A 15,268-nucleotide genomic window follows, 5' to 3' on the forward strand; every position below is an offset into this window, starting at 1 on the left:
GGCAAAGAGAAGCTGTAAAGTGCTTCCTTTGAGGGACAAAGTGGAAATTCTTAACTAAAGGGAAGAAAAAATTGTAAGATTTACAGCAAGAACAAATCTTTTATCTTGAACATGTAAAGAAGGAAAAAGAAATTCATGCTAATTTCGCTGTCGTACCTAAAACTACCAAAGTGACAACCACAATGCACAACAGATGCTTAGCTAAGATGGAAGAGGCACTGGATTTGTGGGTGGAGGCATGAACAGAAAACATGTTCTGACTGATGGCAAGGTGTTGCACCAGAAAGCTTTGAACCTATACAAAGACTTCAGCAAGGGATCCCCTGGAACAAGTGGCCTCATACACAGAACTTCAATGCAGTACATTGTTATAATTGTTCTATATTACAATTAATTATTGTTATTAATCTCCTAGTGTGCCTGATCATGATAAATAATAAACTTTATCATAAGTATGTATGTTTAGGAAAAATACAGTATGATATAGGGCTCAGTAATTCCTTGGTTTAGATGACCACTGGGGTCTTGGACCATATCCCCTGTGGATGAAGAAAAACTATTGTATATAATACAGGCATTTGGAAATTTTGTGTTTTAAATTTACCCTGCATATAATTGGTTAATATTATGTCATAATAATTATTCATATTCATTATTAATGACTTAATTTAGCTGATAACTATAATAACTAAGTCAATATCAACTTCAGTTTCACAGCAGGGCTTATAACAATGGAATAATACTCAGATGAAAACAACAACTTTTATGAATGGATATAAAAGTACTTGAATTCCTGCCTGTAGGTGAAGTAGCTCAGTAATTCTGACATCACCACCACCATTTCTCAAAAACTAAAGACAAAATCCAGTTTGCTGCCACAGAGTAACACCTTCAGCAAGTATTTATTGAGGACCTGTTCAAGCAAGGTATTGAATACCCAGTTAAATCTGACAGGGTCCCTGAACTCAAGTGAAACTAAGAAGGATGAGAGGGCACACGGATGAGAATACGCCTCAGAACCTGCTACCGACCCCTCTTGCAGTTACCCAGAATTAACCCCGAACACCTTTGGATCCTCCCTCTTCCAACACCGAACACAGTGAGTGCCAACAGCTGCGTCCAGGCCCCCTCTTCTTCCGTGCCTACATAAATGAAGTCAGACTAGATCTTTTAGTCTCTACATGGTTGACAAGTAAAATCCCCTAAGAGTTCGTAAGTCATCATTTCATTTCCTTTTTCAAAAACCTTAAGTCAGTAATCTCTATCAAGAAATCAATATTTATTGGGTGTCTGCTATTTGTTATATAGTAACAATAAAGTAGCAAGTGAAGACATTGTCCTTTACTTTATTTTCAGAGCCTATATTCTCCTGAGCGAAGTTCGGGTTCTTCATTGGAGCATTTTTTTTTAAAGTAATTCACCTATTTTTTTTAAAGATTTATTTATTTATGTATTATTTTTAGAGAGGGAAGGGAGGGAGAAAGAGAGAGAGAGAGAAACATCAATGTGCGGTTGCTGGGGGTCATGGCCTGCAACCCAGGCATGTACCCTGACTGGGAATCGAACCTGCAACACTTTGGTTTGCAGCTCGAGCTCAATCCACTGAGCTACGCCAGCCAGGGCTCATTGGAGCATTTTTAAGAGTCTCTGTGAAATGCTATTCATTCAACTTCTCAGCCATGTCTTCCATCACTTGCTCCAGATGTCAGAGTGAATGGCCATTTCTAGCAATGGGGTTTTCTTCATATTGACATTTCTCTCTTGGAAATCACTTCCTCCATATTTTTGAATTTTCAAATCTTTTTTCTACTTACACACTCAGCTGAAATGCCTCTCCCAGAGACTACTTTACACATGAAAAAATTTTTAAATGAATGAACAAATCAGTGAGTGAGGGATTTAACATCTATAGGCCTTGCTGTATAATGTCTTTTTTCCTCCTAGGTGACTCTCAAAAAGAAGAAAACAAATTTCCTCATGAACTCCAGAATGCCCAACTTTGGGCAGTAGGAAAAGTTGCCTGTAATGGCAAATAGCTCCAGTTAAAAACAAACCTTCTGAGAAGGTTGAGGGAAATCAATGACTCTTGAGAGACGGGTCTCTGGAGTACAGTTCAAACTGCTCATTTTACAGGAGAGGAAACTGAAGACTAAAAAGGCTAAGTGTGCTTCCCACAGCAAAGTGTCAGAACGGAGGCCCATCCAGTCTTAGAACTGTATTAGTACAATAAAATGTGCATCACAACTGAACCTGAACGGAAAGGAAAACCGTCTTCACTGCTAGAGGTACTTCTTTCCACCATCCTAGAGACTGAGCTGATTTAAAAAAAGGAAACCAAAAGAAATAAAAATGTAAAAGAAGCTTGCCTTTTCTTAAAATGAAAGAAAGCTCATGTTTGAGTTTAAATTAAAGACAAAACAAAACATGAAAACCTGACCTGAAGCTAAATCCCTTGAGAGCTTAGCACAGGGAGTTAAACATTATGGGTCAAGAAGTTAATCATCAAAATTAAAAATAATTCTCTAAGTAACTTATTTCTGGCTCTAATGATGTAAATAACACTTAAAGAACCTGAAATGTGAATGGAGAAATTTGCACAATATCTCAATCATGACACAAAAGACACAATCAATTTACATGAAAAAAAAAATTACTCAAATGCTAGGATTCCCTTCCTTTCCAGGTAGCCCATTAGCATGAACATTAACATTCTCAAAAAATTGAGGAATAATTAACATATTAGCTTCAGGTGTACAACATAATGATTAGATATTTGTATATGTTGTAAATGTTCACTACAATCATGCTAGGTACCACCTGCTACCATACATAGTGACAATTTTTTTCTTCTGATAGGACTTCAAGATCCACGCTGTTAGCAACTTTCAAATATACAACATAGTGTTATTAATTATAGTCGCCATATTATACATTACATCCGCGTGTCATATTTATTTTGTAACTGGCCGTTTATACCCTGTGACCTGTTCGCTCTTTTCTCTGACCCCTCACCCCTACCAACCTATTCTTTGTATCCATGAGCTTGTTTTTTAAAAAATAAGATTCCACATATAAGTGAGGTCATATATTTGTCTATTCTGACTTATTTTACTTAGCTTAATGCCCTCAAAGTCCAACCATGTTGTCGCAAACGACCAGATCCCATTCTTTTTCATAGCTGAATAATATGTGATCCATTCTGTATAGATACGATGCTACTTCTAGGTCTATTCATCCATTGATGGATACTTGGATTGTTTTCATAATTTGACTATTGTGAATAATGCTGCAGTAACACAAAGGAATTAGTGTTTTTCTTTCTTTCAGGTAAAACCTAAACTGGAATTGCTAGATCATATGGTAGTTCTCATTTTTCAAGGAATCTCCATACTGTTTCCCACAGTGGCTGCACCAATTTACATTCCCACCAACAGTGCATGAGGGTTTCCTTCTCTCCACATCTTCACCCACACTTGTCATTCTTGTCCTTTCGATGGGAGCCATTCTAACAGGTGTGAGGTGATTTCTCATTGTGGTTTTGATTTGCATTTCTCTAATGATTAGTGATGTTGATCATCTTTTCATGCACCTGTTGGCCATCTGTATGTCTTTGGATAAACAGACGTCTACTCAGATCCTCTGCCCATTTTTAAATCAGATTTGTTTTATTGCCATTGAGTTGTATGAGTTCCTTATATATTTTGGATATTAAGTTCTTGCCAGGTACATGACTTGCAAATATTTTCTCCCATTCAGTAGGTTGCCTTTTCATTCTTTTGATGATTTCCTTTCCTGTGCAGCAGGCTTTCAGTTTGAAGTATCCCACTTGTTTATTTTTGCTTTTGGAGTCAGATCCTGAAAATCTTGGACAAGACTGATGTCAAAGAGCTTACCGCCTAATGTTTTCTTCTGGGAGTCTTATGGTTTTAGGTCTTACATTCAAGTCTTTCATCCAGTTTCAGCTGTTTTTTGTATATGGCGCAAACAGTGGCCCAGTTTTTTCGACACCGTTTATTTAAGAGACTATCCCTTCCCCACTGCATATTCTTGGCTTCTTTGTCGTAAACTAAGCGACCGTGTATGTGCGAGTTTGTTTCTGGGCTCTCTGCTCTGTCCCACTGATCTGCATGTCTGTTTCTGTTTGTTTCCAATATGTTTGTAATATAGTTTGAAATCAGGGAGATGTCTCCAGCTTTGAAAGCTCCACAGAATGAGAGTCTAGCGTCCTCCAATATAAACATGAAGGTTCATAAAAATTCAACTTCAACGTTAGGTCTTCCATCCCAATTTTCTTTTCTTTCTTTGAAAGGTGGGTATGATGATTAATTTTATGTGTCAGCTTGGTTGGGCCCCAGTACCCAGATATTTAGTCAAACACTATTCTGGGATGTGTCTGAGAAGGATTTTGAGGCAGAAATCAGTGGACTTGAGGGTGGGCCTCACCCAGTTAGTTGAAAGGCCCAACAGAACAAAGACTGACCTCCCCCAGGCAAGGAATTCTGCCATCAGACTGATACTGCAAGGCTTTCTTCAGCCTCCGTCCTGCTGTGTTGTTCTGCAGACTTTGGACTTACATCTCCACAATCGTGTGAGCCAATTCCTTAAAACAAATCTGTCTCTCACCCTATTGGTTCTGTTTCTCAGGAGAACCCTGAGTCATACAGAGGGTTCTAACAGTGGCTATTCATGGGATTGTAACCAGGAGCCCGTTTCTTCATCAGAACCCATGCGAGTTACTTTGCCTACAGCACAATACCCCCAACAGGTTGACTGATAAGACCTGACTCCTGAATCATATAGTTCTAATGGGCACCAGTTGGGGATGCATTAAATTTGGCTTCTCAGAAAATGACATGAGTCCTACCTGCCTTCCCCAGTGACTGTATCAATCTCAGTGGATGCTCCAACTAAAAAAAGCAACTTGTAAAATAGCAGGGATCCAATTTCATAACAGTTCCAAAGTTTCTTCATTTTTTAGAATCAGGGAAGCTTTTAAAGTCTCCCCTGGTGAATATGAGAAGTCTCTACAGAGCTACCTCCAGGTGGTTGGCTGCAGAGAGCCTTGGAAATAAGTTGCTTACTTATTCTAGCTTCATCAGAGTATCATTTTGTTATCTCAAACCTAGTCTAGATGCCTTAACACCAATTCCTACCATGATTAACAATTAATAAGCATGAACTGAGTGAAGTTATTAACAGCACCACTTGGAGACACACAAAAGAAAATCTAAGTTCATCTTCCCAGTACTCACCCTCAGATTTACTCCCTCCACTGTTCCCTTTTTCTTAAATAATGACATCAAAAATTAAAAATAAGAATGCTACTGGGCAGGAGCATCTATAGGAAAGATTGTGAACTGGGAGGAGAGAAATGGGTTAAGAGATGTGGCAGATAAAGTTGTTGATTGGCCTATGTAAAAGCCAAGTGTTGTCAGGGCCTGCTGGCTAAACAACAGCTTCTGATGCTCACAGCAGAGCCCCATCTCTGTGGCAAGCTAGCTTTCTGGGGTAGATGTTCTTGGTGTTATGCATAAAAGAGCTATATCCTTTACATTTGAGAGAATGAGAATGCGTGCTTAAGTTGCAACAGAAGGAAATGCATATGGACATTTTCTTAAGTGGAATTTATTAACATTTATAGTCTTTTTAGATCGTGAGTTGCAAAATCACATATAATGTGGGCTGAGCAGGCAATGAAAAGTCTGGGGAATGGGTGCATATAATAAATATGGACTTGTGGGAACTGTGGTGAATAGGAGAACGCACGTCCTGTCTGCAAAGGGGAGATGCCCTGTGGGAATGTGGACTCACTATTGCCAGACCTTCTTCTGAATTTTAGAGAAGACTTAAATTTGGATTTTTAACATATGCAACTACCTCCCAAAGTTTAAATGTTGGCAACAGACTTTAAACCATACCAATTTAAAAACCTTTAAAGCATTTTGTGGGGCCAAGATAAACACATCTGTAGGCTACATATGGCCTGTGAGTGTAACTGTGAGTCTGTGTGTCTGTGGGCTTTTTGTGGGACAGTCTAGGATCTCATGCACCCTCTTCACCTGACCCGGTACAACACAAAGGGAGCTGTTAATGAAATTACAGGAATGAATGAATTTTTTTCAAAATTATGTTATTGTGAGGCACTGGAAATGAATTTGTCTTAGATTAAGCCTTAACCTGTCTACTTTCCTCGATATTTGATAATGGTAATTCTTCAGATGATTCCTTCAGCAAGCAATGGCAGGGCACTCAACCACTGTGCGGGGTCCTGTACCCAAGCAATGGTGGGGCGCCCCACCATTGTGCAGAGTCGCCCCACCATTGTGCAGGGTCCTGTACAAAATAATTAACTTCTAGGGCTCCTGCATAAGAATTTTGAGAGTTGACTGATTTGAGAAGGAAAGTATCAAAATCATCTTAAAAATCAGATTTTCTGCTGCCTTGCAGGTTCTCTCTGTTGTCACCATAGTATAACCTTCAGGGTGTAATCTGTAGAATGCTCTATGCTTTAGAGCCCCCCATCTCTTCAGCACTGGGAGTTTATTTTTTAAAATATGCATTATTAAGGCTTAGAGAGAAAAAACAAATATTAATTATAAATCAGTAAAAATAAAAGTCTAGGCCTAAAACAAAAAGTGAAAAGTTCCTTCCTCATATTACTTTATGCATTTGAAGAAGAAGCAAGGTCAACAGGCCACAGGCGCTTAAAATGTTACAGTGTCACTGGGCCAGTGCTGAGTTTTTAAAAATGTTTATAGAGCCCACATATAAAAAATGGACAAGATCCAGATCTAAGACTAAAGATCCTTTATCTCAAGTCCAGTTGCTTATATATTTTTGTAATGGCTATATTAACACATATGCACGTGGCCAGATGTTGGAAGGACTTTAGCAACACTCTTGAGTCCATTTTTCATAAACTTTCAGTCATTACCATATCTATCACCTTTAAAATTTTGGTTACATTCAGTTGATATTTTTATTTCAATTAACTCACTTTTAATTTAGGTGTATTTATTTTTTAAAAAGAAACTTTCTGTTATTGCCATAAGAGAAAAAACAATATCCCTCGACATAGAGGATAATTTTGAAATGCGTAATGATCACATTTAAAAGTTATGACCGAAACACGCCTCCCAGTGAGGTGGGCACTGTCATTATTTTCATCTCACTGATGAGGAGATAACCCTGCACGGCAGGTGCAGGTGCGATCTCACTGAGAGATAACCCTGCACGGCAGGTGCAGGTGCGATCTCACTGGTAAGGAAACTGAAGGTCAGAATGAAGTGCCTTCCCGAGGTCAACTCAGGAGGGAAAAGGGTATGGTTCAAAACCAAATTTGCCTGGCATTTAAAATAATTATTTTTAGTATGTTTTTACATTACTTCCCAAGCCTGGGAGTCTTCCTTTCAGAATTTACCTCCAACATGAACTCCCTAAGATTCAAATTGTAGATACTTTCAGAGGGACTGGAAATAGGAGAAAGAGAGACTGAAAATGTGCAGGAGGGCGCCAGTCACAGGATGCAGAGAAAACTGCTTTGTGAGCGACTGGAACAAAGGCAGCTAAGTATTCTCACTCTCGTTTACCTACTATTCACTCTGTCCACTTTTGAATCTTCGTTTTAAAAGGTGAGAGAGTATTGCAATTTTAGAAGGTGTTATTGTTTAGCTAATGGCTAGAAAAGCATCAGCTCAGAGTTTATGCCAAAAATTCCTACACACAGGTTCCTGGAAAGTGAACTCAAATCACAGCCAAGAAGACTCAGTTAAGAGAAATGGTAGTCGTCACCTGCCACTTCAGTGGCAAACGGGTGTTATCAGATCTCTCTCTAATGTGCCACCAGAGGGGCCTGTCTTTTGCTCACCTGTACATCTTCTGATTACTCAGCGTTGGAGTCAGAACTACCCTGGTTTTACAAGGCTCATCTCAAATGGCAGTTCTCCGTTCTATCAACCACTAGTGAGGACAGAAGATTACCTCGGAGCTTTGCTGAGTCCCCACGCGACATTCAGTGCTGCGGTCTCACCTCTGAAGGAGGAATAGCCTCTCACACTAACCCACGTACTGAGCAGCATGTATCCTTCTAGGAGTACCATTAAGGTCTCTTGGACGCTAGACTGAACTAAATGAGAAATTCCTGGAAGGCAGAAACTAAATACATTTTATGTTTTCCTGTATTCACTAAAAGATGGACCACTGTGGTTTTGCCAAATATCTGAATGGCTATCTCAGACCTGCACCCTGATCTCTGTACATTCAAAATGGAAATGAATGTCCTTCCCCAAAAACATTTTGGTGTGACTCCTCCCATACTTTTTGTGTGTGTGTGTGTGTGTGTGTGTGTGTGTGTGTGTGTATGGCCAGTTTCACAAGTAAGCCAATACTCTTCTACAGCATGGCTGCATCTTATCATCTCACTTTTATAGGATACAATTTCCTTAACTAACCCCTATAGCTAGAAAGTTGGGGTCTTTACAATGTTCTCTCTTCTGAATGACACTATGATGACCTTTTTTACATGTTTATCTTTATGAATATGTCTGGTCATTTTCTTGCAACATTCCTCCAAATGACCAGATCAAATACCATGCCTATTTCTCTATAGAGTCTTTAGTGATGACACCCACCTGGTACATTTCTTGGCTTCAAGGAACCACAACACCTCTCAGCTGTGTCACATTTTGCCTTAACTATAAATTGTGTTCATTATTTGCTGCCCACCCAATAATTTTTAAATTTGCTGAGGAATTTCGGTGAGGATGGAGGTGTAGGTAGATATCCTTTGCCTCCTCACACAACCGTAAAAAGAATTACAACCAAATCTCAAAACTAATAACACCCAGAACCATCAGAAAATTGAGCTGTATGAAGTCCGGCAACCAAAGATTTAAAGAAGACACATACATCCAGACGGGTAGGAGGGGCAGAATCACAGAGAGGGGCAGAGAGGTGGCAGCAGCAGAACAGTCAGTTCCACATTCACGTATGGTAGATGAAAATCAGGAGGGATACCTTGGGAGTGAGTGATCCCAGCCACAGGCCAGACCACACAAACCCAGGGTTGCAGCACTGGGAAGATAGATCCCATTACCTCTGGCTATAAAAACCAGTGGGGTTTGGAGAGGCAGAAGAAACTGCTGGATTTTTGCTGTTTAAAGGGCCCGCATAGTCTTTAAACATATGCAAACCCACCCACTCCAGGACTCACCACCCAGCCAGCAGCTGGAAGGGCTCCAGTTGCACACAGGAAGAGGGTGAAGTGACCAGAAAAGGGGGGAGTGCCAGGCGAACCTCCAGAAGCCAGGGGGCAGCACTGTCCCCTCTCCAAGCCAACTTCACACAGACAAAAAGCGGTCATGTGGTGCCACACCCTTGAAATTACCTAAGGGCCTGCCACACACAATTTACAGGTGCTTTTTCTAGAGTAGGCCATGGTACTAAGATAGGGAGTCAAAGTAGCTCTACCTAATACACAGAAACTAACCCAGGGAGGCTGCTAACTTGAGAAGACAAAGTTATATGGCCTAAATGAAAAAACAGAACAAAACCCCAGAAAAAGTACTAAGTGAAAAAGAGAGAGCCAACCTATCAGATGCAGAGTGCAAAATACTGGTAATCAGGATGCTCAGAGAACTCACTGAGTATGGCGACAACATAAAGGAAGAAATGAAGGTTACACTAATTGAAATAAAGAAAAATCTACAGGGAACCAACAGAGAAGTGAAGACAGCTGGGATTCAAACCAATGATTTGGAACATAAGGAAAAGATAAACATTCAACTAGAACAGAAAGAAGAAACAAGAATTCAAAATGAGGATAGGCTTAGGAACCTCTGGGACATCTCCAAACGTGCCAACATCTGAATCTTAGGAATGCCAGAAGGCAAAGAGTAAGAGCAAGAAATCGAAAACTTATTTGAAAAATAATGAAAGAAAACTTCCCTAATTTGGCAAAGGAAATAGACATGCAAGTCCAAGAAGCACAGAGAGTCCCAAACAAGTTGGTCCCAAAAAGGAATGAATCAAGACACATCTAATTAAAATGCCAAAGATTAAATAAAGATCAAGACAGGATCTTAAAAGCAGCAAGAGAAAAGCAGATAGTTACCTCCAAAGGAGTTCCCATGAGACTATCAGCTGATTTCTCAAAAGAAACTTTGCAGGCTAGAAGGGACTGGCAAGAAGTATTCAACGTCATGAAAAGCAAGGATCTACAACTTAGACTACCCTATCCAGCAAAGCAGTCATTTAGAATCAAAGGGCAGATAAAGTGCTTCCCAGACAAGGTAAAGCTAAAAAAGTTCATTATCACCAAGCCCTTATTATATGAAATGTTAAAGGGACTTATTTAAGAAAAAGAAGATCAAAACTATGAACATTAAAAAGGCAACAAATTCACAACTACCAATAACTGAATCCTAAACAAACAAACAAATCAACAAAAACCCTAAAACAAACTCAGCACTAAGCAAACAACCAGGATAGGATCAGAATCATATGTATGGAGATCATTTGGAGAGCTACCAGCTGGGAGGGAGAAGGGGAAAAAGGTGTAGAGATTAAAAAGCATAATTGATAGGTACAAAATAGACAGGGGGAGGTTAAGAACAGTATAGGAAATGGAGAAGCCAAAGAATTTATATGCATGACCCATGGACATGAACTACGGGTGGGGGAACTGCTGGAGGGAAGGGGGGTACTGGGTGGGGAAGGTCAAAGGGGGAAAAATTGGGACAACTCTAATAATATAATCAATAAAACATACTTTAAAAAATAAAATGCAGAATATAGTAAATAAAATATTAGCTATAATAAGTATTATAAAGATGTATAATACTGAAGCATTCCAAATAGGAAGTATTTGTAATTGTTCCCTTTCTAGAGATGAAGACAGGGTGGCTCAAAGGCATTAAGTATCCAAGTCCATCTGAGTATTATGTGCTGTAGGTAGGAGTCATATCCAGATAGTCTCATTCCAAATGGTACATACACTTTCCACTTAATCTAGTAAACAACTAATCTGAGCTTCTTTAGGTCACAGACAGGGTAAGCCAGAAAGCTCATAATAATACCACATAAATGGAGAAATAAAATATCTTAAAGGTACTCTGCTACCAACGTAGCTCACCAAGAAACTGTATGTAAAAACTTGCTTGCAGAAGCAAAGCATCATTTAACCACTAAACAAAAAACCCCAAAACTATGTCATTTTCATCCCTTAAATAATCTTAGGAGTATTTATTGTGCAAAAGGGAGTAATACATACTAATTATGGTAACATTTACATTCACAATTTTTAAAGTATGTTAATACAGTTTACTCAATCTAAATAGCCCTAGAAAATTGGTATAATAAAGACTTCCATTCACTGGTAGAAAACTGCACATAAAAACAAACATTAAGTAACTTAAGATCACAGCTAATTAATTAAAGGCCAACTCAAATTGAAAAGTAAGTTCTTTGTACCTCCAGGTAAGTGTTCTTTCCACTACAATCTCCAGCATCACGTGACACTCTACTCTTCCAGGTATAAACATCACTAGCCCGATAAATGAAAATATCCTCAACCATACAGAAAACCATCCTCTTTCAATATTATCTGAAGCCACATTTCTCTTGGAAGCTTAAAGGTGGTATCTACACTAAAATAAGAAGTGGGAATTTTTGCTGCTCTTATTAAAGATGAAAAGCACTCCCTTAAATTAGGCGAAGTACCAGAATCAGAGAGATGACCTAATTCATGACTTACTAGTTGACACATGACAAAATGTTTGCAACTTTCTAGACTGAGTCAACTCTGCTCTCAAACAGGATCTGATGCTTCTAAACCTGAATTCCAGCCTCACAAAAAGGTGAGCTCGGAGGGTCCAGGAATTCCCTGGACATAGAATATAGAGTCACCCTTCTTTACAAATTACTTGTCTGTGTAATAATAAAGGACTTATTTAAGATACGAATACTGTATACACTGTGCAATAAACAAACACAGATATATTTTGAATATGAATGGAAAGCAATTCAATTCCTGGTTTAAACAATGAACAATCGTGACAGCTTACTCCATCATGGAAGGTGGGATGGTACAACAGTCCTGGATCGCAGTGAGTGGGGAGGTCAGGTGAGCTGTGTAGGATGCTTCCACAACTTGCTTGTTCCGGTTGACCACATCCAAGTAACGGTTGAACTTCTCTCGGATTTTTTTGGCTAGCTGTAGGACAACAGTAAGCATAATAAATAGAAAGTCCAAGACAATAACCCACTGTACTTTTTCTCATAAGCTAATTTATCACAAACTGCAAGTATTAAACTTCAGGTGAAACAACACATACCCAATTCTCTTATTCCATTGTGTTAATTGAGATTAAAAATTGCAAAATGCCCAGAAGTCACAGGAGGATACTCAGATAACAATAAGGTACCATATTTTGCCCTGTATGATGCATACTCTTTTGCCCAAATTTTTGAGGGAAAAATAAGGATGCACATTACGCATGGGTATAATGATTTCATACCAAGGGTATAATAATGGGTATGATAATCTCATGTACAATGTGCACAAAAACATGAGTGTGCATTATACACAGGAGTGTATTATGCATGGCAAAATCCAGTAATATCTTTTGTTTTATAATAGAGGATGATGCATTAAGAACTTTTCATGTGTTCAAATTCAAATTCAAATAGAACAGTTATCAGTCCATAAAATGCCTTGCTAGATAGGTAAACACAAACTTTCTTGATATGATTGTCTACATGACCGTGGGCATTGGCTGCTGCAGAGCAACAATAATGAGTGGAAGGAAAAATGCCACTGCTCATGGCTCTGGATTCACATAGATTTTGAGGGGAAAATACATCAAGGGAGTAGTGTCTCATGAGATGAGTGACTTAGTGTCTCATCCTACGCAACTTCAGGGGTCACATCAGACTTCTGTGTGAGGGGCACATCCCTGGAGTTGTGCAATGCAGACACCCATATAAAACAAAACAGTTAGAAACACACTTGGTCAGTTACACCTTTAAAATGGACAAATGTCTTTCTTAACTGCTGTGAACAGAATACTTCATCATAATTTACTTTCATGAGGGAATAACAAAAGCAAATTGATAAGCATACTGCTTTTTCCTCCATTGTTCCCATCAAATATCACAGCTTAATTACAGATCTCTAAGGAAAACTGTTGTTTTTCTTCCCCTTAAACAGAATGTTACCCAAATGAAATGACTGATAGAATTATAGCTAATTGGTTTTGTAGAGCTATTCATTATCAGCGTACTAGCAGAGAACTAATCATCTCCTTTGGGTCACACATCCCACACAATCCAATAGCTTACAGGCTAAGAACATGGAACCAACTCAAAATATCTTCATTTGTTATTTTCAAGTCAATTTTAAAATCTGATCTGCCTCCAGTGGTATTTGGGAACTTTCAGTTTCAATTAAATAACTGAGGCTCTCAGCCTTGTTAAATACTGCACAGACTATAAAGTTTAGAAAAATTTGTGAACATAGAGTATGGATGAGTGTAATGTTTAACTTGATAATGGGTTGTCCAAATTCATTTCAGCTTTTTCAAAGGAGGAATTTTGTGTCTCAAAGATTAAGAAGTCCACCTGTAATTCTACTTCCTGAGCTAGAGTTCTTACCATGGAAAAGAAACATATACTTCTCTCACTGGGGCCTTCACAATAAAATGTAGAGAGAACAATTTATTTTCCCATTAGTGTAGGCCACTGGTGATTCACCGCCCCCCCCCCCGCTCAGGAATAGTTGGCAAAGTCTGGAGATGATTCTGGTTGTTCCAACTTGGTAGAGTGTTCCTGACACCTAGTAGTGGAGGCCAGGATGCCCCTACCAGCCCACAACACACAGGGCAGTCCCCATAACCAAGATTTCTACAACCCAGAATGTCAACAGTGCCCCATTTGAGACAAACTGATAGAGAAACGTCAGAGACAATTATCCCAATTTTCTATACAGTCTGTAATTCCCAAACTGTTTTTCTAGGTTTGTTCTCCACCCATAACAATGGTACCCTAAGGAGGAAAAAAAATGGAACAAGTTTCAATATTTACAACGTTCTACTTTGTTCTTTTTCCTTTCTCAAAGCAACAGGAAACAAGTTTCACATATGTCTACAGTTCTTTAAAATGTAACGCAAATACAGAGACACAGGACTCTTCCCCCAGTAGCGGATGTGCTCACGTGTTTTTTAAACAGCAGGTTGCACTACTGTAATGATCCCTGTTTCCTAGTCTCTCACACTCAACGGACAGTTGAGGATGAGAGAGAGTAAAAAGTTCCCACTTAATGCCTAGTAACACACACTACACTTCAGTGCTACCGTCTAACATCTGGTTACCCCACTAGACTGGATGCACCATAAGGACAGGCGATATATACAGATACTTGTTCTTCTCTCTATCTCCAGCACCTAGCATACTGCCTGGTATTTTAGGTAGACAGGAATTACTGAAGGAGTTAACAAAGGCCCAAAAAACTTTGAGCCCTGAGGCTGAGTCATCAGCCTTATCTTTTGGTCTAGGGATCCACAACCTCTTTAAAAACATGGAGTGCTGATTTTAAAAATATATAATGATACACAGTTCTGGAAACTCCAAGACCAAGTCCTATCTTTTCTCTTTAGGTTCTGACAGAAATGAAATATCATGAGTTTTCCACCTATGAGTATCAAGAGCCCTGGAACGAAAATTCCACAGCAGGATAAAGATGGAGCATACTTGAACAGACTGAAATTCCAATATTTTCACAAACTTATTCCTAAAGTGAAAATGGAATTTGCAGTCACTTCTTTCTCCCACATACTTAGAAACATACACAAACACTTGAGAAGTATCCACATGTTTCTTCTACACATTTGGAAAATTCTGGTTTAAAAAAAGTCAGATCTAGCTAATCATGGCAGACTAACCTGGCTCACTGCCTACTTTTGTAGGAGCTAAGAATGACTGTTACATTTTTAAATGTCTTTTTATAAAAAGGCATTTTGTGATACTTAACTATTCAAAATTCAAATTTCAGTGTTTGTAAGTAACAATTTTATTACAACGGTCAATTGTTTAAATAACAGTAATGGCTGTTTTCATTTATAAAGCACATCCTTAAGTAGCTGCAGCAGAGACTGTGCGGCCTGCTTGGCTGTGTGTGAAAGTCAGAAGCCCTGACATGTCCCCAGATAGGAGCCATAATCCCCGTATTTTTATACAACTTTGCCGAACACGCCTCCACATTGAGAAGTGGGCC

General features: G+C 39.0%; 1 protein-coding gene across 3 annotated transcripts in view; it reads right to left on the reverse strand.

The window, feature by feature from the left end:
- CACHD1 (cache domain containing 1) overlaps positions 1–15,268 on the reverse strand; it is a 207,095-nt gene that overhangs the window by 82,074 nt on the left and 109,753 nt on the right. For all 3 annotated transcript variants that reach the window (XM_045835536.1, XM_045835535.1, XM_045835534.1), the window contains exon 3: positions 12,063–12,211. In XM_045835536.1, coding sequence (XP_045691492.1) covers positions 12,063–12,211 — 149 coding nt within the window. The remainder of the gene's footprint in view (positions 1–12,062; positions 12,212–15,268) is intronic.

Source organism: Phyllostomus hastatus, unplaced genomic scaffold (genome assembly GCF_019186645.2).
Source record: "Phyllostomus hastatus isolate PE091 unplaced genomic scaffold, TTU_PhHast_1.1 phas_contig_209, whole genome shotgun sequence".
Classification (NCBI taxonomy): Eukaryota; Metazoa; Chordata; class Mammalia; order Chiroptera; family Phyllostomidae; genus Phyllostomus; species Phyllostomus hastatus.